Genomic DNA, 23,752 nt, shown 5'->3' on the forward strand with positions numbered 1-23,752 from the left:
TTCGATGCTCTAAAATTGATAGTATAATTATTGATGGATCTGACTCCATTTTCTTAGAGTGTGAACTTTTGAATTATAAATTTAGTATTCTGTGCTTATATAGATGGCATGGAGTTGAGATCAGTCAATTCTTGAGTGGCCTTGTTGCTTTCTTGGAGCAACATCGTGACTCGGATTCTTTAATAATAGGCGACCTCAATATCAATATAAATGATATGAATAATAGTAATACGCTCGAATATCTGGAAATTATGAGTAGTAATGGATATAAATCGCTTATTGATATAGACACCAGAGTGACTTCGTCAAGCTCAACATGCATAGATCATATCTTCTTCAGATCAATGTTATTGATACTCTGCTAACCGATCACCGAGCTGTGTCGATTGCTATCTCAGAGTCAAATGTTCATAAAAATAGCCAAGCTGATTTTAAAAAAGATAGAATTGATTATGATAAATTAATATCATTGTTGATGCACCATGATTGGGATCCCCTTTATTTGAGTGACAATATAAATACTAAAATGTCTTTATTTTTAGATGTATTAAAGAACTATTTGAACCAGTCCAAACGCACAGTGGTATTAAGTCAGAGTCATGCCCGACTTAAAAAGCTCAAACCTTGGATGACAGACGGTTTATGTATAGCAATAAAAAATCGTGATAAGATTTTTAAGGCACTAGCTAGGAATCCTAATAATAATAGGCTCAAAAATTCGTATATTGCTTTGAAAAATAATATAAAAACATGGATCAAACTAGAGAAAACAAAGTACTATTCGAATTTGAAAGACCTATCTGTAAAAAACCAATGGAGGGAAATAAATAACTTATGTGGACAGACCTCGAAGAAGAATCAGACTATTGAATTGAAAATAGATGATGCGGTAATATCTGATGAGCAAATGGTAGCTGACTCTTTCAATAATTACTTCATTGGAGTTCCTACCAGACTAATCTCTTCAATGAGTCCATTGACTCAAAATACTATAGATAATTACAAAGCTTGTTTCAAATCAGAGAATGTCTATAATACTATTTTCATAAGACCAATAGATTTCCATGAGATCCTTACTGAAATAAATTCTTTGAAGGATGGTAAGTCTCCTGGTCCTGATTGTATCTCCTCACATCTTTTAAAAAAAATTGCCGTTCCATTGGTTCCAGTTCTATATGATATCTTTAATGCAAGTATATATACAGGTATTTTCCCTGATCCCTTGAAGATTGCCAAGGTGATTCCTATATTTAAGAGTGGGAGTCGTTCGGATCCTTCAAATTACAGACCAATATCTCTTTTGTCTGTGTTCTCAAAAGTATTTGAGAAGATTGTGAGAAGGAGAATTTTTCACTTTTTGAAGAGTAATAACTTTTTCTATAAGAGTCAGTTTGGATTTCAGGAGGGTTTGAGTACTGGAATGGCATTATATAACTTCATTTCACAGATTTATTCGGGATTGAATGCAAGAAATGTAAAGGTTCACGGACTATTCCTTGACATAAAGAAGGCATTTGATACGCTTGACCATTCTATTCTACTTAAAAAACTAAATACTGCTGGTATCCGTGGCCGGGCTTCAGAATGGATGAAATCATACCTTGAAAATAGGCAGCAGTATGTTTCCATTGGAGATGTAAACAGTAACATTCTTAGTATTAGCAATGGTGTGCCCCAAGGATCTGTTTTTGGACCCCTACTATTTCTTGTGTACATTAATGACCTATTCTCTTACAAGTTCAATGGCATTGCAACGTCTTTTGCTGATGACACTGCATTCTCTTATTCATCTAAAAATGTTGAAGAACTGCAAGTGATGATGCAGCAAGATCTTGATACACTCCGCCTTTGGTTTAATTACAATAAGTTAACACTAAATGCTGCAAAAACAAATTACTTAACTTTTTCTTTGTCATCACCACTCATGTTGAACGTCCCTATCTTCTATCATGAAATTGACTGCAATAGGATGCAGTGTAACTGCACTGTTGTAGAAAGAAATCAGTCTATAAGATATCTTGGGTTGGTTGTAGATGATAAATTGTCATGGAATATCCATGTTCTGGGTCTAAGGAAGCATCTATTCTACTTGTTAAGAGTTTTCTATAATCTAAGGCAATTCCTTCCCCCAAATATTTCGCGTCAACTATACTTTGCTTTCCTTAACTCCAAATTGGATTATGGGATAGCATGCTGGGCTTCAACTTACATTTCTCACTTCAAATCAATAATTACATTACAAAAAGCAGCAGTTCGAGTTATATTTGGAGTTCACAGACAAACCCATTCATTCCCTTTCTTCAGACGGATAAATGCATTGCCTCTCAGACATATGTACGTCTTCAAGGTCCTAGCTCTATTCTACAGGATGAGTGGAAGCTATGGTCAGCCCATGGTTGAGGGTAATCATTCCCAGCAAACGCGGCAGATAACTCTGGGATTGGTGAGATGCCCTAAAGCAAGCTGTACTCTTTTTCAGAAGTGCTTTCTATTTCTTGGGCCGAAGTTCTACAATATTCTGCCTGCAGAAATTAAAAATTTGAGAACCTTCAAAAAATTTAAATCAAAACTAAAGCCTTGGCTTTTCGAAGCTCATCCAAATTATGTTGAGGAATGGTTTATTGTGCTGCATTGAGCATGATTATACACCCTTTGAATAATTTTGTATCTCAAAATTCGAGTCCTATTAGGCATTTATAATTTTTTTTAATGTGTGAATGTGTGTGTGTGTGCGTTTGAAGAACCAAACGACTCCTGCTTGCACTCAAGTGATATTTCTCTCACTTTGCAAGCTAGTATTTGTTCCACTTGCATCAATATGCATATTATGCATTATTTTTTGGTTATACAATGTCAATAATTATAATATATTTGTATTTTCAAAAATATATATTTTATGTTCATTTGGTCATAATACAAAATTCCATTCAAATTTTAAAATTTACAGTTTATTATTTATAAACAAATAGGTAATATGCTAGTTATGTATTATATACTTTTTATTTATTTATTTTTAAATGCTTGTAATAATATTGTATAATGCATAAATATATACTATGTACTATATATTCATATTGTATTGCATTTTGAGCAAGTGAAATAAAATTTATTCTATTCTATTCTATTCTTTTGATAACAGTACATTACCAATTAAAAAGAAATAATAATAAAAGATGACACATTCACTTGAGTTTTGCACTACCAGCTAAATGAAAATTTATAAAAATGGCATCCAATCACAACAAAACAATAATATTCATGAACTATAAAACTATTTCCACGCTATTTGTTCAAAATTTATCATATTGGGAGCCATCAAACAGTTCTTATCAGAAATCCAAAGCTAAAACTAAATAGAAGAATTATACAATTATATTATACATACTTTCTACATCTTCTTCACTCAGATTTGACAGGTAAGTCTTCAAATTACGTTTAAACAGCTGTGGTGAGCCACTATACACAATGGATGAAGGCAGTTTATTACAGAATTTTCCTTCTAAGAATAGAAACGATTTTATAAAAAAAGTAGAATTGGGTGTTGGCACTCTAACCTGACCAGCCCTCCGAGTAAGAGGCGCATGCTCAGCTAAATCTACTGTATTCCTCAAGTTTTCACTAGCCCGATAAAATTGCAAAAGTACTCTATATATGTATAGTGATTGAGTGATTGAGTGATTGATAAATATATGTATATAGAGATTTTGTTGCATATTTTCTATAATACAAAATACATTAGACTAATGAATAAGTTGATTTTAACTAAATGATAATAAATATTGAACTGAAATATTGATAACAAGTAATCAACAAACTAATATAAGTTTTTCTAATCACATGATTCACATGGGTGGTAATCAGCAGATGATTCGCCACACCTAAATATACTATTTACACATATAAATAAAATTAGAAATCTAACCTTTTAAAATTGTTCAATCATGACATGTCAATATGCTATAATTGTTCAATCATGCTATATAATGCCATTATCAAGTCTTAATCAAGATCAATCTTGATAAAGATTTAATATTGACATTATATAGCCGAAATATGTCGTGATTGTACAATTTTAAAAGGGTAGGTACTTGAATTTCTAATTTTATTTATATTTAAGAGTAGCCCTAAAGAAAAAAGACAATATTATTTACACTTATAATTATTCTCTTCAAAATATTTTTTACTATACATTCTACACTATATTACCTATACACCTATATATATTTATAATACTAATTTAAACAGGAAACCACGATACAGATAGGTGGAAAACACTTGGAAACTTACATTATTTTTGGAATTTTTCGTTGGCTGTGCCAACCTTTGTCGGCCGTGTAGTGAGTCTACATAGTAAGTGTCGACCATGACTCACTACATGGTCGACAAAGATTGGCTCAGCCACCGAAAATTTCTAAAAATAATATAAGTTTCTAAGTGTTTTTCATCTATCTGTATCGTATCTCCTGTTCAAATTAGTATTATAAAACTGAAAAAGTGTTTTCTGTTATGTGCTAAAGTGTTTTATGTTATGTGCTATAAATATTTAGTTATTTGTGTATAAGAATTTAAGAACTATCACCATTTGGATTCAACTGTGCACTAGTCTCCAGTACATCATTCCAGCATGACTCATTTCCTGGGCTACAAAAGTAAACAAATACAATATTTAGTTACAATCAGAGATATCTATAGACCAAATTCCCAACATTTAACAATGTAGAAAAAGTTGAATGGATATCTATTATAATGTCTTTGAAATGAGTTGAAAAAAATCTACAAGTGAAATATGCTGCTATTTGATTTAAATAATCAATAAAATAATCACTCTATATTGAGAAATCATATACTGTATGCTTCTGTAATACATTGCAGCAAACATCTGGAATCTATATAATATTCACTAAAGTGTATTACTTTTAGTATTTTTTTTCGTATTAAAAATGAGGTCCAAGCATAAGGCAAAAAACTCATTTTGCTCCGTCAAACGCTTTGTTCTATACCTGGCAGAGTAATTGCCTTTCACACATTATTAGATTATGATTATTATAAAAAGTGTTTATTCTAGGATTCTATCAAAAACTCATTTTGCTCCATATAATAATAATAATATCGTGTGACCTGGCTGGCTCAGGTCTGGTGTCAGAGTTTTCAGGTCGCAACTGATCACGTTCAGGGCTCAGAGTTCAGGGCTCAGGGTTCAGAGTTTATATAATCAATGACATGACCTAACGACTGCTTTTTAGGTAACCGGGACCGACGGCTTAACGTGTCCATCCGAAACACGACTACGGCCACTCCCGTGAAACGCTTTGTTCTATACCTGGCAGAGTACCTAATTGCCTATCACACAGTATTAGATTATGATTATTATATTATATTTCGTATTAAAAATTAGGTCCAAGCATAAGGCAAAAAACTCATTTTGCTCCGTGAAACGCTTTGTTCTATACCTGGCAGAGTAATTGCCTTTCACACAGTATTAGATTATGATTATTATAATTATATTAGATTATTGTTTATTCTAGGATTCTATTATATTCTTACTTTTACAAGATTGTATGACTCGGGTAACATCTATGAAGAAGTAATAGCACAAGAGTACTGTGTAGTGTATTGTGGTGTAATTCCTTAGCGACGAATCAAGCCGCGCGACCAGAGCCGCGTGGTTAGAGCCGACGCGACTGGAGCGCATAATCTATAAATTCATATGTGGAACCCAAGAGCTTTGAATGCCAGGATTGTCACAGTAGCTGGGATTTTTTTTAGATTATGACTGCACTAGCTTAACTTTTTGGTTTCTCATTTTCTCCTCGCTCCATCTATTTCACTTTTTCCGTCTCTTGCTGTTCTTACCCTATACCTGCCTATTACATGAGAAACCATAGTTGGCAAGTTATTCTTCTCTCCTTTCTCTTTCCAGCACACCACACCATTTAGCAAATTCCATGGTCTATTGTTTTTTTTTTATTTCAAGGTAACTGTTCTATTGTGATTATATGTATGTGTTTTGTGTTGAAATGAATTTATCGATTGGTTGTGCATACAATGTGAGGAAGCTCCAGATAATGTATATTAATTCGCACACACATACAAGATAAATAAAAATGAACAAATGAAACATATTATTTGTTCAGATTATCCACGGTTAATCTCATAGTTGAATAAAATGATTGAAACTATTTATTTTTACAAAGATAATAACGATGATTTATATTTGAGTTAACCCAGCTGACTTTTATTATTTTACTTATGTTATTTTTACCAAAAAAATCCTTTTAATCAGAAATTCTTTCAACTAATTATAATCAATGATAAATTCGTATTAAACGATGTGATGACCGAACGTAGTGAGGTCTATGTTTCAACTCGATTTGCTTTTGTCTGTCTGTATGTAACGCGATTACGGCCAAACGCGTTGATAGAATTCCATGAGATTTGGCAGGAATATTCCTTTTTCTACTGCGCGTCGATATATACACAATGTTTTTTGAAAGTTTGCATTTTAAGGATAATATGAAAAGAAAAGGAATTCCTCCATACTCTGATATCACTATATATATATATAATCTACTTTGAAGATAGCCAACCAGCTGACAAGTGTAATTGCATTACACAGATGTCTGGCCGTGTCTATTTCTATAAGGTAGGGTTTCAATATTTTTCATGACGCGTGCTCATCAGTATCAATATTCTCACATTTGAAAAACAAATTTAATAGGTGATTGAGAATAAAATAAAAATTGATTAAATGAACCGAATAATGCCGAAGAAATTATAATATTCTGATTGAAAAAAATTAATTTGAAAATAGTTGGAAATATTTTTATCAGATGGAAAGATTTTCACGAAACTGGATAAATCATCATATGTGATACAAATTCAAACGTGAACTGAGTTTATTAACATAAGTGAGTTTTTGATCTTGGAGAAACCAAATAGCAGTTTTCAAGAGTAAATTATGATTCAACTGAATCAACTAGAACAGGTGACATCAGATACTTGTGGATGAGAAAACTGCGTGAGGTCTACTGTTCACAGAACTACTAGTATTCAAGTAAGGTTTCAAGTTTTTAAATAAATTTTTACTTGAGTAAGTACAGTTGTTGAATACTGACTTACAATTTAGTGACTTTTATAATTAAACTTGACTAAGAACGCTTTTCTGAATACGACCACAAGTCTAAACCCTTTTTTATAGATCATATACAAAGGTATAACTTAGATCATATACATAAGTAACAAAGGTTACTTACCTTTCCAAGTAGGGTAATCCATGTTCACCGTTAGAGCAATAGTTGTTGAACATTTCTAGCTTGATCAAATTAGGATGATGTCCTTTGAGAAAATAAATCCAACACTCAGCTGTCTTTTGGGTGTCTAGTAGACGAACACATTCTTTTCTTCTTATGTAATATTCTGGACATTCTTCAAAAATGTCAAGTTTTTCCAGCATTTTATCATTTATCTCATAGATCTCACCAGTAACGTTCTGAAAAATACAGGTAAGTACTTATTAATTAACACACATGCAATGAAATACATCTATGTTTACAATCATGCCACAATTCAGACAAGATACTTAAAAATATGAATTTATATTGAACAGACTTATGCTCAGTTTGTAGGTCACTCATCACAAATGGATTGTCATTTTTGTAATATTATAACAGGTATTATTAGGTATTTTGTTGTTATTGTTGCATTGTTGTTGTATGTGCTACCATATATTGTTTGTTTCGCTCTGTTCGTTTTTATTCTAAATTAAATTTTAATCAAACAAATTTATTTTTACTTGATACTTCAAAGAGATCCATTGAATTTTCATTATTTTGAAATAATTAGAATGATTTTGATTATAATGCTCACATGGTAACTGGAATGTGAATGGGAGGGGCAGTATGGCAAAGAATAAAAACAATATATGCGAATGCTTCTCAGATCTGCACTTGTCCGTCTCTAACTTTAGTAAATAGTACCCGTTACCTTGGCATTATAATCGATAGCAGCCTGAGATGGTGTCCTCACATAGACTACATTTCAAAAAAACTTCAAGCGCTTAACGCAAAAGTCTTTTATTTGCATAAAAATATCACCCCTGACTGCTTATATCTGATTTATAAGTCCTTGATGGAACCAATAATTAGATATGGCATTGAATCATGGGGAAGTGCAGCAAATTATCTTTTATCTAGAGTTGAACGAATACAATTGAGAACATTAAAATGTATAGCTACCAGAATTCCTTATGTTAATAATATTGATCCATACAACCCACGTAGCTTACAAATATTCTATCATACCTTATCGCCCAAACATTTCTATCTTTTCAAAATTGTAATACTCCACAAAGAAAGAAAATTTATACTATAGACTCCTTGCTCCTCCCTCACCCTATAATTTAAGATCTCCCTCAATATATGTAGTACCCAGCAACAATAATATTTATGGTAAAAGATCCCTACATTATGTAATTCCCTACTTATTTAAAACAGACTACCTCCAAATATTCGTGATTACTCTAAGAAGGATGTAATGTATCTCAATAATAACAGCACAATCAATTTATGAAACTAATAATATTACAAACGTACACATAATTTAAGAAACGTCAAGTTGAAAAATGACAGCATATGCTTACATTATTAGAATTTTTCATTTTTTGCTGGCTGAAGATTTAAATTTTTCCTTTTATTGTCACTGCCGCCTGCCTCAACGATAAAAATGTACTATTACTTGTGTAAAACAATTTTTCCCTTTTCCTTTTTATTTCATTCCTTTCTAATAAATTTTTATTTTTCCATTTTTCTTATTAATTCTGTATCAAAATCTGATGTATATTTCTTATTTTATTTTTCCATTTTGTATTAGTTTTCTTTCATTTTTTACTTAAAATCTTTGAAGTGTAATATTTATTTTGTCTAAGTTTATTTATTTATCTTTTGTAACTCATTTTTTTCTGTAACTGGGCACCCGCCGAAAAACCTTTTGGTTTGGCAGGACCCTCAACTGTTTGTATTGTGAATAAAAATTTTGATTGATTTGATTGATTGATATAAAAACTTTTAGTAACCTTTTATTAAAAATTTTTATATTGTCTTTATTTGAATCAAGTAGCCCATATAAGCGAAGTGATTTATGACAAAGAATGTTCGTTTAGAGTGGATTACTTTGAGGAACGATTTAAAGATCAGCCTCTAAGCCTATTTCTGTTGAACTTCAAATCTGGGCATGATTAAGAGTGGTTTTGTATTTATTGTTCAATAAGTATTGTATAATTATTATAATAATTAATACTTATAAGTATAATTATTTATGCACAAAAGCCTGTTGAATTTTAAACGTCAAGTGGACCAAACAGACAAGCCTTCTTTTGATAAACATCTTCTCTGATTGGTTCTCTTAGAATTTAATCATAATTAACATTCCACAGGCTTTTGTGTAATCGAGCCTTAGTGTGATAAGTCAGAGTTAATTCCTACTTTCACTTACATAGCCAGTTCCAGGTAGATTCAAGAGAAACGGAACATTATGCTTGGTTGCAATAACTAGCGGGTATTTCTCAATAGTCTCTGCTTTGCCTATGAATTGAGATTGAGGTTGCTCTTTTCCATCGATTTTGTTTTCTGTTTTTATTACATCTTGGTTTGGTTCGCCTTGTTTAAGAGTTCCATAGACAAATAACAAGTGATTGAGATGACTCGCTTCCATTTCTTCAGAGGACATTTGCCTGAAACAAAAATTTTTTAAATATAGTTTGAGTTTAGCCATTAATAAAATTTACACTAAGAACAGAGATGTGGAATTTCTCCATAATTGACCGAGCGAAGTGAGGTCTAAGATTCAAGTCGACGGTTTGGCATTTCTCTTAATGTTTATATGTTGCGCATTTACGGCGAAACGCGGTAATAGATTTTTATGAAATTTGAAAGGTATGTTCCTTTTTTAATTGCGCGTCGACGTATATACAAGGTTTTTGGAAATTTTGCATTTCAAGGATAATATAAAAGGAAAAAGGAGCCTCCTTCATACGCCAATATTAGAGTAAAAATCAGACTATGGAGAATTATTAATCATAAATCAGCTGTCGAGTGGATTATAAATCGCATGCCATGATGCATGCAATTCAATATCTCAATGTAACTTGGTGAAAAATCAGCAGCTGTGTAGACTATAATTGCATGCCTCATTGAATGCAATTTTTATGCACTATTAAATAGGATGCAAAGAACGTATAACAGCTTGTCTGGGCGCCTAGATGTCTTCTGGTTTTCTCGCGCTTAATTCTGGAAAGCGTTATATGATAATTAAATCTTGTGTAAGCATGATCTGATCAAATAAATAGTTGGTGTATCAGTGTGAATGTGCATATGGTTTAGGACGTCGTTCAGTTATAAATGTTATTTGTTTATTCTATTGATAAAATTTTTGTTTATTATTTGTTATTATATTCTTCAATTATAATAAGTTTTTGAATTTTGAATTATCAATTTGTTTTATTTTTACTTTCTTCATAAGTATTTGAAATCTTTGTATTTTTCATTTTGAATTAGGTGGTATTTTTGTTGTTTGTAATATTTATTTTGTCTAAGTTTATTTATTTATCTTTTGTAACTCATTTTTTTCTGTAACTGGGCACCCGCCGAAAAACCTTTTGGTTTGGCAGGACCCTCAACTGTTTGTATTGTGAATAAAAATTTTGATTGATTTGATTGATTGATATAAAAACTTTTAGTAACCTTTTATTAAAAATTTTATATTGTCTTTATTTGAATCAAGTAGCCCATATAAGCGAAGTGATTTATGACAAAGAATGTTCGTTTAGAGTGGATTACTTTGAGGAACGATTTAAAGATCAGCCTCTAAGCCTATTTCTGTTGAACTTCAAATCTGGGCATGATTAAGAGTGGTTTTGTATTTATTGTTCAATAAGTATTGTATAATTATTATAATAATTAATACTTATAAGTATAATTATTTATGCACAAAAGCCTGTTGAATTTTAAACGTCAAGTGGACCAAACAGAGAAGCCTTCTTTTGATAAACATCTTCTCTGATTGGTTCTCTTGGAATTTGATCATAATTAACATTCCACAGGCTTTTGTGTAATCGAGCCTTAGTGTGATAAGTCAGAGTTAATTCCTACTTTCACTTACATAGCCAGTTCCAGGTAGATTCAAGAGAAACGGAACATTATGCTTGGTTGCAATAACTAGCGGGTATTTCTCAATAGTCTCAGCTTTGCCTATGAATTGAGATTGAGGTTGCTCTTTTCCATCGATTTTGTTTTCTGTTTTTATTACATCTTGGTTTGGTTCGCCTTGTTTAAGAGTTCCATAGACAAATAACAAGTGATTGAGATGACTCGCTTCCATTTCTTCAGAGGACATTTGCCTGAAACAAAAATTTTTAAAATATAGTTTGAGTTTAGCAATTAATAAAATGTACACTAAGAACAGAGATGTTGTGAAATTTCTCCATGTTAAGGTGAAATGAAAGAAATTTTGTCAGTTATATAGTTAGGCAACTAAAGTTTTTGACATTTGTCAATTGACTAATGACATTTTGCCATTCATTTAGACAACTAAAGTTTCAATGACATAAGACTGAGGAAAATGGATGGAGTCTCAGTCTAACCAAAACATACCACTGATGATGATGCCTTAAGTGCATTGAAACTTAATTTGCTCAAATAAATTATGTAGAACTGATAATATTTCTTTCATTTCACCTTAATTAATCCGTTAATATGGATTACATTTACAGAACACTTTTTAGTTTGAAAAGTTGAAAGAATTTATATGTTCAACTGTTGTGATCCATTCTTGTATTTATCATAGATATTCATCTATTTATACATTGATAAATACAATGGGCCATATGAATAAAGTTGAGCATTTGCGTATGCTTCTAAAATATTGAGCATATGCTTCATTTTCTATGAATAAACGTGAGCAAAACCTTTTGCTCATGCTCATAAAAAAATAGTTTTAGCATTTGCTCAAAAGTAAAAGCTTATACTCAAAATTGTATGAATAAACTGGAGCATTTGCTCAACTTTTGAAGCAAATGCTTCAAAAAAGGTGAGTTAAGTCTAGAGCAGCTTTTAAACTTTTGCCCATAGTAAAATGGCTCAACTAATTCGTGTGAGGAAGAGGAAACTATACCAGATACGATCACAACAAATAGTTGATAACTATAAAACTCTTTTTAGATTCAACCGTGATATATATCACCATTATTCCTACATCACAGAATAGGAAATAGACATTTAAGAAGATGAGAGTGTAGACGATTATAAGAAGGCTATTGAGATTATAAGAATATGCTGAAGATTATTATAGAGATGACATTTTTCACGCTATTATTTCAAAATTCAGAACTCAACTAACCTAAAACTCAATTCATAGATAGAGAGAACAGAACAGATGACCAAACACAAGCATTATCTATACGGTACTTGCATATTTAGCACTTATGGGAGTAGCAAATTTCACTATAAAAACAAAGTAAGGCTATTCAGCTGATGAAAAATCTTTAAAATACGTGTCAATTTGCTCTGGAGTTCAGGAGCATAAGGTAAGAGCATAAGGTGAAGCTTATTCATATAAAAATGAGCAAATGCTTATGCTTCTACCTAATGCTCATGAGCAAAACCTTATGCTCCATGCTCATGCTCATGAGCATATGCTCTGTTTTTATTCATATGGCCCAATATCAATCTCAACTATGAATGATTGGGAAAGGAACAACAGGCTTATAGCCCAAAACTGTTCCTTTCATTGTTATTACTGTTGTTGTTAATTGCCACTTTGTTCTTTATATTAATGGAGTAACAATTATAATTTATAATAAAGTGACAAATACTATTACTTTTGAAAAAACAAATATCAAAATGGCTTACTGGATGTCTGCCTGAAACTATTCAGAGTTATTTTTCTGTAATTTTCTGATTCTCATTCTATTACAATACTTCTTTTACCTTTTTTGCACATACCAACTTGAAAGAGAAAGATGTGTGAGTGTGTGTGTGAATGTAGCATTAAAATAGTACTTTACGTAACAAGTCCGGTAACGATAATTTATCGCATAAGTATGATTGTTTCTGCCCGAAACGTAGTTGAGGGCAGAATTATCATACGAATGCGGTAAATACGTTACCGTACAAGTTATGTACAATATATTTTGTCATACTTATCTGAGAAAGAATAATATTGCTGAAAAACAGAAACCATTACCTGCTGCTGCTCGAGCTACTGCATTCTATAAACATTACCTAGTCCGTAGCGCCTAGTTCATAACAGACAGACCCTTCGAGCTCAAATAAAATAATAAAGGCCTAAATTATAAGATTTCAGATGAGTTCTTATAACTTGAAACTCCTTAAATGAGTTCTTTAATATTTGAGTTAGTATATTAATTACTCAGATGTTATTAGGACTCAGTAGAGTCCTAACATACTCGACTGTAAAGAGAACATATGATCTCTTTACAGTAATAGTATGCTGTAATGAAAATCACATGTTTTCTTGTTTTGCAAACAGCTGTTTACCGGCTTGATTTAAAGCATGGAAAACAGCTGCAACTGAGTAAGTATGACAAAACTTTTTTTTCACTGACCTCCTACTTGCATACAAATTAAGCATAATTTAGCAAGTAGTATTTTTGTTTTGACAGGAACTAACTTTATAGAAGTTTATTTCTTTATTTCACTGAGTTGTGTTTTTTGTCAAAATAAAAAATGATTTGATTTGATTATTAAAAAAAACTTTTTGTATCAATACTATTGACAAATGTGAGGTAGAATTGTACCATAATGAAATAAAAACAAAGGTATGTTGTCTATTCTACTGAAAAGATTCTATTGATACAAAACTCAATCTGCAATAAAATTGATGTTGATTATGCATTGAGCAATGAAACCTAGGTTTTGAATCTATGGAACCATTTCTAGAGACAAATGTTTTCTTTTTTTTATTTATAGTGTTACAAGTATACTACTTGTCACAACGAAATGTACTAAAAAACCGAATTTGTGAATCCTGAGGAAACTGTCTCAACTGTAGTGATTTAAAGAAACATCCCCGTATCACCTAAACACACAGGATATTCCCAATTTATGGAAAAGCACCACAGGCAGACTTCTAGAGTTTGCAAAGACAATCATTCTCCTATCGAATCTCCGGAGCTCCAGTGGATTTCAAGAAATTTAAGCAACAGAGAAAGGAAGGTTCTATAATAATAATATTCTTATGGCTTTTATTAGTGGGGAGTTCTTGACGGAAGTTCCACCTCGCCTGGATATATCATTAGAGCCGTCAATGGGCCTTATGACTGTCATACTACCAGGACCGACAGTTTAACGTGCCCATCCGATAACACGGTAGTGACCTGATCAAAACCTTTTGGCTCTGAGTGGGTTTGAACTGGGATCTCTAGGTTGCTACGCAATCACTCTATCCACTAGATCACGGAACACTCCAAGGTTCAGTGAGCTGTGCTGACGACTGGGGATGCAATTAAATTTGTCATCTTACTGTTACATATGATAATACCGGAATGAGTCCTATCAGCCTTTCAATCTTCAAAGCTTGATGAGTAATGAAATGAACAAAACATAATAGTTCAATCTCAGTTGCCTTGAGCAGTGTACAACAAATCACAAAAGCAAATAAATAGCAAGAAATAACCAGATTGTTGCAAAACTAAAGCAGAAAGTAACAAAAGAATAGAACATAATTTTCATTTGCCATGTGATACAGATTAGTACAATAGGCTTCGTCATTGGAATAAACATGAAATTAAGAGATTTGATTTGGTTTATTTTATTTGCTTTATAATAATACCTCTCTCCAGATAAAGTTTTGTTTTATTTGTTACTCTAGCATATTCTATCTTAAACAATTTCTTTCATTGTATTTAGTCATATTTTCCATAGCTATAAATAGTTTAATTTAAGATTATATATATTGATGCTACTAGACAACTCGCTCCTCTCTCACTGGTATTTGTGCCCATAGAGGAGCCTCCAATGAAATATATTTTTATTTTTTACATGTAAATATAATTGTATTGTTAATCTTTTTTTGGAGAATAAAGAATTTCAATTTCAATTATGGTTGATCTGTTCCTTGCGCTACTCCCGTTGTAAGTTTGACCACTTCAAGAGCCAATTTGTAAATTAAGAGCCACTAAAGTAAATTCGTACGGTATAGCTTTTGTTTATTTATTTATTTAATCATTCAGAATTACACAACTTATAGAAAAGTACTACAGTAGGCTTATAAGCCCAAAACGGTTCCAATTCTAATTTATACAACAGTCCAAATGTAGCTAGGTTATGTGTCACTTAACATTCTTCTATTACACACTCAATTCACAATTCAAAACACACAAAAATCATTTTTAAATTAAAAAATACTTCAAAATTAAATTAAATCAATCACAATTAATTAGAAAATTCCAAACTTTGAAAAAAACTTTGTTGGTGAGGAGTCCCTTTCGGGAAGGTCCCACTTCACCTGAGTACATCATTTAAGACTGTCATACTTCAGCTGGGACCGACAATTAACGTGCCCATCCGATAACACGGGAATCACCTGTTCTAAAACTTGTGGTGAGCGGATTTGAACCCGGGATCTCTAGGCTGCTAAGCAAGCACTCTATCTACTAGACCACTCCATTAAAATGGAGAATAACTCTTCTAAATACCATTTATTAATTAAAATCGTTTTCCAGTGGTTCGGAAACCAACTAAAGCTACTGGTCCACTCATCTCTCATCATCAGTTTTATTAGGAACGCACAAGCCTGAAGCTCATTTGGGCATAATCCTCAGCAGAAAAATCATAAAGTAAAAAAAGCAGAAAAATCATAATCAAATCATCATAATCGAAGTAGGTACTCATGAATACCATAAAATGCTCAAGGCCTAACCTCGAGCCATTTAGATGATGACACTTATACTTTCTTTTTATCAATAGTAGTCTAAATTGGATTAGAAAGGAAATTGGAAGATGTGATAAAGTTGTTTCTCTTCCACGTATCTAGTTGGATTCTGTTCTACTAGACTAGACCAGTCTACTCTTCAATATATTATAGACGCGCGGTCATAGCCGCTCAGTTTCTACCGGTTGTAACAGTCTCAGGTTATTTTAATCTAAAGCCTATGCCAATATTCCACATGAAATCACATGTTAAGAGCAAAGTTCTAGTGATGTATGATACGTCACCTTAATTTGAAAGGAATTATATATTGAATGAAATTCATAATTCATACTAATTCAACTATATTATAGTTGCGGCTACAGCTGTGTAGCTAAAATTGTAGAGCCATCGCTAAGGAAACGCACCTTCAACCACTTGATAATTTCAATTCTGCATGGCTATTACAAAAAAAAAAAAAAAATAATAATAATAATAATAACATTTTATTGTCAGAAAGCCATATTATATAGCATGGACAAAGTCATATAACTAAATTACAGTAATAACTAATAATATTATAGTTAAGTCACAATCTAGGATTTGTTATCACAATATGTTCATAAATTATGACACTCATAAAATTCGGTTAATTTATAAAAAGGATTTGAAATCAGCCATCCGTACATTTTTTGTTCAAATGTTTTTTGAGACATATTACAAATATGAGGAGGCAGTTTATTAAACAGTTTCTGCCCTGTGATTTCAAAACTGTTGAGAGACTTTGACAATGTTTGGTGCTGTATATTGATGCGACAACTATGCCTAGTGTTAAAAGAATGGACGTCACTTCTAAACTGCAGACTACTCAGATTTTTCCGGGTATGAATGAGGACATAATATATAATATAAATTAATCACAGTTGGAATTTTTTCAGTAATGAACAATGGTCTGCAATGCTCAAGATAAGATGAACCTGTAATAATTCTCAGAGCTTTCTTTTGAAGAAGTAGAACATCATTTATATGAGAGGCATTACCCCATAAGATCAGACCGTAAGACATAATACTGTGCAAAAATGAAAAGTAAGCCGTTCTCAAATACTTTTTTGGCACAAGACCAGTGACACTTTCAAGCAAATATATTACTCTGCCAAGTTTTAAGCTGACATACTTCAAGTGTGGGTCCCATGTAAGCTTCGAATCCATATGGATGCCCAAAAATTTCACACTTGCATGATTTTCAACTGGGATTCCCCTCCTCAAATTGAAATTCATTTGCTCGGTTTTACTATTATTAAGAGCAAGGCCGTTTGCTTTGAACCATCGAGATGCTTGCTCCACAGTAAGCTTGCTTTCCTGGATAAGGCTATTGAGATCATTGTTGATATTCAAGAGTGTGGTATCATCTGCATACAAAAATGTATCAGAATGGACGTAAGCTGGGAAATCGTTGATCATAATCAAAAAGAGGAAAGGTCCAAGTACAGAACCCTGAGGAACCCCGGACTCGACCTTCAACATTGATGACTTGTTACCATTTCTACCCAAAGTGACAAGTTGACTTCGATCCACCAAGTAAGACTTCAACAATTTGAGGGCATTTTTACCTGTTCCATAATATCGTAGCTAAAAGAATTCCATGGTCAACCAATTCGAAGGCTCTACTCAAGTCACAGAAGGTGGCGAGAGCATAGTTCTCCTGTTCATAGGCTACCAATATTTTCTTTGTTAGTTCTAGAAGAGCGTCTACAGTAAGTTATTTTTCCTAAAGCCAAATTGAGAAGAAGCTATTATGTCTAAACGCTCAAAGTGTTTGGAAAGTTGACGATAAACTATGGTTTTAAGAATTTTTGCCAGAACAGGTACAATAGAGATAGGTCTATAGCTACTCGGACATTTCCTATCCCCTTTTTTATAAATAGGCACCACCCTTGACTTCTTGAGCTCATCTGGAAATACTCCTTCCAACAAGCACTTATTAAAACAGTGTGTCAGCGGTATTACCATACTATCAATTACTTCCTTCAATAGATTGACAGATATACCATAAAAGTCACAGCTGTCAGAGGACTTGAAACATTTGACTATGTCTGACACATCTTCAGGGAGCACCTCACAAAAACTAAAACATTCAGGCAAGCTGGGTCCCTTAATAGAATTTAAATCTAATGATGTTCCACATGTTCCCGTCAATGAGCTTCTTATATCTTTCACAGACTGAATAAAAAAATTGTTCAGTATATCTGGATGCAAAGGTACACTTTGTCTAGAAATATTATTATCATTATTAGCAACTGTGTTAATTATTTTCCATGCAGCCTTGCATTTGTTATTAGAAGTTTCAATAGAATCGGTGTTATAATTATGTTTAGCCTCTCTAATAGATTTCTTATACTTGTTTCTACATTCAATATAAGCAGATTTTGTTTCCATAGTTTTTAATTTATTATTAATTTTAAGCTCATTAGTGATAGCACTTGCTCCTTTAAAGCTGCCAACTGAGAACTGTACCAACTCCCCCTTTTATTCTGCCTACCTCTATTATTGCTAACTTTACATGTTCTCTCAGGAATATTATAATTGAAAATCTTTATAAATTTAGCAAAGAAACATGAAAACATATCTTTAGCTGGTTCATTTTTACAATATATATCGGGCCAGTCAAAATTATACAACGCATTTTTTAAACTATTAATTCTGTCTGCAGTTATGGGTCTTGTTGTTACTAGCTTTATTACTGTATTATTTATCTTATGGCTATCAGTACTATCCTTATCAAGATTCTCACTTACGATATAATCTATGGTCAGAAACTTATGACCTGAGTACGGGAATGGCAGAACCCTGGTGGAAACGGCTGTACTCCTAACATTAGTGAGTATGTTATCAAGACAAGCATTATCTCTTGTATTCTCAGTATTGGTAAAAATCATGTTGAATTGTCTTAGTAAGCTTTTTAATTCAAAACAGCTACGCTTGTCTCTATTAAAGTCAAAATCCGAGTTGATATCACCACCTATAAACAATTTGAATTTTTTAAATGCAGGTCTACATAAAAAGTTTAGGAGTTTGTCCAATTGTTCCAAGAAGATTCTACAGCTTCCATTTGGAGATCTATAAATTGATAAAATTGCTAATTTTGAAATATGATTGATTACACATGTAACTTCGAAATCCAACTCCCTGCAGAGAAAATCAACATTCAAAGAATCAAACTCTCCAATTGTATTTCTTATAAAAATTGCTACTCCACCTCGAATGTGATTTGTTCTGTGGAAACTATTGCCAAGTCGTCTAGTTTTACAAAAGACAATAATTGAGCCTCTCTACACCAGTGCTCACTCAAACAAATAATATCAATGCTTTTATCAACTGCAAACTCATTTAACATATCCTCCTTATTCAAATTCAAATTTATTTATTCCACACTCATAAATACATATACATAAATCAAACAGAGCTCAACATGACAATACAATCCAACCAAAGTGCAATAATAATAAACGGTAAGTGAAAAACCCTTATTGATAAAACCCTGCATGTTGATAAACCCCAATTTCAATTTTCTAAAAAAGAGTTTTGAAGCTGTATATCAATCACAGATGAGTCACTGATTTCCATGTTTGAACCACTAGTTTGAGTTGACAAGTCTATCAGGATTGAGCCAATGCGAGAACGGTCACAGGGAACAGGGTCACATGGCGAAGGGGGCTGCTCTCCATCATCACTCGAGTTCAAGTCCGTAGATAGTACCTCCGTCGTCATAATGGGCGTCTCCGAGTTGACACACAGTCCCGCTGCGATGTTCATTATGACGTCGGCAATATATTTTTTACCCAAATAGTTCAGGTGAAGACCATGTGTTGTGTATTACAAGTTATGGGACCCTTATCGTCCCACAACTACTGTCAATGTCAAACTACTGTCAATGTTTGCCCTAAGGAGCTCAAGTCCGAAAAATACATGTTGGAGAATTGTTCACTTATGTCTTTCAAGCGTTCATTGGTTTTTGCAATTTCCTCATTTACACATGACCAAGAGGGTAAGTCATATCGATGCGGCACTGAGAAGATCAGAACATTAGTGTGTTGCAAATCCTCAATTCTCACTTTGAATGATTGAATGAAATTATTAGCTTCATTACAGGTAACGTCATTTATTTGTTCCTGCGATAATGACAGCAAGGTCTTTGTTGCCCATATCAGAGCATACACTTATACACTCTTCAGTGACCTTATCGAATTTCACCCCAGGTTTCATCATGTGAAAAGTTTTAAAATCACTCATTGACCTGATTCTATTAGCCATCAGTCTTTCCTGACTGGCTGAAAAACATCGTATTTTAACTTGGAATGAAATTTTCGTTTTTGTTTGAGTTGACACATTTACATGCGCTCTAGAACTGTTCAACTGTTTCCGAAAGCCGTTATTCACTTTATTTAGATTACGAGACTGATGTGAGTCATTTGAGAGATTAAGTGTCAGAATGTTGGATTTATTAATAATATTGTTCTATGGATTTTCCTTCCATTGTTATTGTACTGTCTTGCTGGTTTAAAGGCACCATCTACGCCTGATACTGCAGAGACTAAATTCCCAGTTTTCTGCCTTGAGAGTGCATTCTTGAACCTTTCTTTCATCTCAACTTTATCCTCCCAACGACGCTGTCTCAGTTCCATCAATTCCATTTGTTTACCCTTCAGTTTTTCATGTACATTAGAGCAGTCAGGACATGAAATTTTTGTTTTTGTTTGAGTTGACACATTTACACGAGCTTTACATTCAACAGCTACTTCCTCATTCTTTTTGCTATCTTTTTCACCAATTAACTTCTTCAATCTATCTTCAGATTTTAATAAATCATTCACCCTAGCTCTTAATCTTTCGATTTCACCTTCTGACTGTTCCTCCATGTTCAGAGAATCCTCAAAACATTGGGCTCTCCTTTGTTTTTCATCATGCAATTTTTTCTTAAGAATGGAGTTCTCTTCCAGTACTTCAGTCAAATGAAGCTGCAGACCAGTATTCATTTTCAAACAAGCATCTAAACGATTTAATTTACTAATCAGATGGGGATACATCAACTAATTGCATCGCTTGACTAGCATGAAGAAATGACACCAAGTGCCCCGTGAATCTGTACAGCTAATTCAATAACCTCGACATTCAATAACCTCCGTCAATTAGTTGCACACCATCCTCACTTGACAATTTTGATAGCTCACTACGTACTCGCCTTGTAAGCATTTTGCTAAGTTAAACGGAGATAAATAAATAAATTAATCTGAACCAGATAAATCTCAGCAAATAGGACAGGATACTCAGGAGAAAAAATGAGTCGCCAAGAGAGCTTTCATGGCCTTATTGGTATAGAAGAGGAAGCTCCTGATAACATAGGAAACAAATATAGGAAAAGAGGGCACCTACCTAACAGGAAACTTGTTTGAAATTGGCGCGGCTATAAATTCAAACAGCACTGTTAGTGTTCAGTAAACTCTGTTGCTATGGACGCTGTTGCTAAGGACCTGAGAATTCCGGCACTTGAAAAGCCGTCAAAGATAAGATTAATTCTTCAATTCACTCACTCCCTTCAATCAGCAGGTATCTCACTCTAACAATTCAGTTGAAAACAAGCCTTATATTATAATCGTTATCACTTCCGTAGCACTGAAAAATGTCTGTTCAATAACCTCTTTACGAAAAAGAAAGATTAAATCGAAATAACTACTCTATACTTAGTTTTAAACGATTCAGGTGAGGTAAGACACGCTCACATGCACATGAAATTTACTCACTCAGAAAAACCACAACTTAAACCACCAAAAATACTTCAAACATTTGAAAGATTGAGGAGCCACAAAACCACGTCCAACCTAGCCGAGCACTCGGTTCTTGATTCGCCTATCAATTAGCAATATTGGGTACACACTTTGTTCAACTGATTTTTCTGAACTAACTTGATTTAAATCAATATTGTCCACCTCTTTCTGCTTTTATTCTTTTTCATTATTTTTCTATGGAGAACGGGGTATTGCAGAGTAAAGTAGCTTAATTGAGAAATAATAATTATATATAAAGGTGCAATTCTCAAAGGGGCAGATACATTAATCAAGTTTACTTCCATTCAAGTTATTCAACGTTTGAGTTAAATAGGCGATTTTGAAAACTTGAATTCAAGTTTTCATAACCTCAAAAGTATATAGCGTAATCATAAATTAAAAAATATCTCAATGGTTTCTTCTCACTCTTCATACTTCTCTTGCAGATTACTTATCTATAAAAATGAACTTGGAAACTTTAGTAAAAACTATTGTTTTAATTTGATTAATTTGGAGGTTAGAACTTACCTACCATTCAGGTTCAGAGTCGAGACTTTCAAATAATCGATAGAGGATCAAAATATCGATTTTGAGTGATCAATCAAACACAATCGAACAAAATATCGATTTGGAGTGATCAACCATTACCACAGAGAAACAAATTGATGAGAGATTCCTTTTACTTTGTGCTGGATGCAATGAATGCTTAAAAACGGGTATAGAGGGAAATGTTTCGAAGATAATTTTTGATCCCACAGTTCAATCAATGGTAGTAAGGAGGTAAACATATCAAAAGTCCCCACCCCTACCCACTGTGATAAGTGGGTGGGGGTGGTTTAAAGGTACCATTTTTTGGTTTCTTGCATAAAACTCAAAAACTATGCATCGTAAGGACTTGACTGACATATAAAAAATAAAAGCTTACATAATTGTCCACAATATTCATCTCACAACTTTTTTTATATCTCCTCTAGTTTTCGTGATATCCGCTCTTGAAGGTGTGACATTTTTGAAAGAAACACGTTTGCCACCAATTTTTTTTCTATCTTTGCTCATAACTTATTAAAAATATATGGGAAAAATCCATGCTAATTATGAGCTTATAGAACATTAAATTCTCTTCAATTTTATGAGTAATTTCACACTTTTACGAATTTCCCTACTCCTTTTGCAGCAGCTTTATTAGTGTTGAGTGTGAAATCTCCATTTTTGCAACAATAGACCAATTGACAAAGGAATTTGGAGGGAATGTTTCAAACAAAACTTTTGACTTTGCAGCTTTGTTGAGACTGGTTAGGAGGAGAACATATCGTAAGTCATCATTCCTAACTTATGTGCTAAGGAGATGAGGGTGGTTTAAAAGTTGCATTTTACAGCGTTTTGCTTCCACGCTCATATCTTGAGAACAATGCGTTGAACTGACATAACTAACTATTCAAAAATGAAGCTTGATAAATTCTCTACATTTTCTGTTCAGTGGAATTTTGTGATATTCCCAAGAGTTTCTGAGATATTCGGTCTTGAAGGTGTGTGTTAAAATAACAGGTTTTTATCCAATATGTTTTGCCCTTTCAGGGCTTATAACTCTCCAACAATGCATCATAAAAACTGATGCTTATCGTAGGTTTGTAGAGCATTGAATTCTCTTTGGAATGATGCATTATTTCACTATTCCAAGTTTTCCTTTCATTGTTATATCAGCAGCAATTTTCATTGCTGCAACTAGAGGAGATATAAAAAAAGTTGTGAAATGAATATTGTAGAAAATTAGGTATGCTTTAATTTGTTATATGACAGTCAAGTCCTTAGGCTGCATCGTTTTTTAGTTTTATGCGAGACACCAAAAAATGGAACCTTTAAACCACCCCCACCCCCTTAGCACAGGCGGTAGGGGTGGGGACTTTTGATATGCTTACCTCCTTACTACCCTAAACAGAACTGCGTGGTCAAACCTTTCTGTGACTGGACTACCATAAATTAGTTACTTTATCTTTGTATCTTTCTGTATC

The 23,752-nt window shown here is 33.0% G+C and overlaps 1 protein-coding gene across 1 annotated transcript; it reads right to left on the reverse strand.

Moving 5' to 3' along the window:
* Positions 1-2,127: 2,127 nt before the first annotated feature.
* On the reverse strand, positions 2,128-22,303 carry LOC120348923 (gamma-glutamylaminecyclotransferase C-like). The gene is made up of 4 exons (XM_039442396.1): positions 22,272-22,303; positions 11,155-11,392; positions 7,254-7,489; positions 2,128-4,641 (listed from the first exon to the last, which is right to left on the reverse strand). The coding sequence occupies exons 2-4, from the start codon at positions 11,386-11,388 to the stop codon at positions 4,566-4,568; spliced, it is 546 nt and encodes a 181-aa protein (XP_039298330.1). The 5' UTR covers positions 11,389-11,392; positions 22,272-22,303; the 3' UTR covers positions 2,128-4,565.
* Between the last annotated feature and the right edge of the window lie 1,449 nt (positions 22,304-23,752).

This window comes from Nilaparvata lugens, chromosome X (genome assembly GCF_014356525.2).
Source record: "Nilaparvata lugens isolate BPH chromosome X, ASM1435652v1, whole genome shotgun sequence".
Taxonomy (NCBI): Eukaryota; Metazoa; Arthropoda; class Insecta; order Hemiptera; family Delphacidae; genus Nilaparvata; species Nilaparvata lugens.

Excerpts from the sequence above, each read along its gene's own strand:
- LOC120348923 (XM_039442396.1), bottom strand. The coding sequence starts at position 11,388 with ATGTCCTCTGAAGAAATGGAAGCGAGTCATCTCAATCACTTGTTATTT. Across the intron at positions 7,490-11,154 it reads ATCTACCTGGAACTGGCTAT|AACGTTACTGGTGAGATCTA; the intron begins GTAAGTGAAAGT and ends TGTATTTTTCAG. Across the intron at positions 4,642-7,253 it reads GGATTACCCTACTTGGAAAG|CCCAGGAAATGAGTCATGCT; the intron begins GTAAGTAACCTT and ends TTACTTTTGTAG.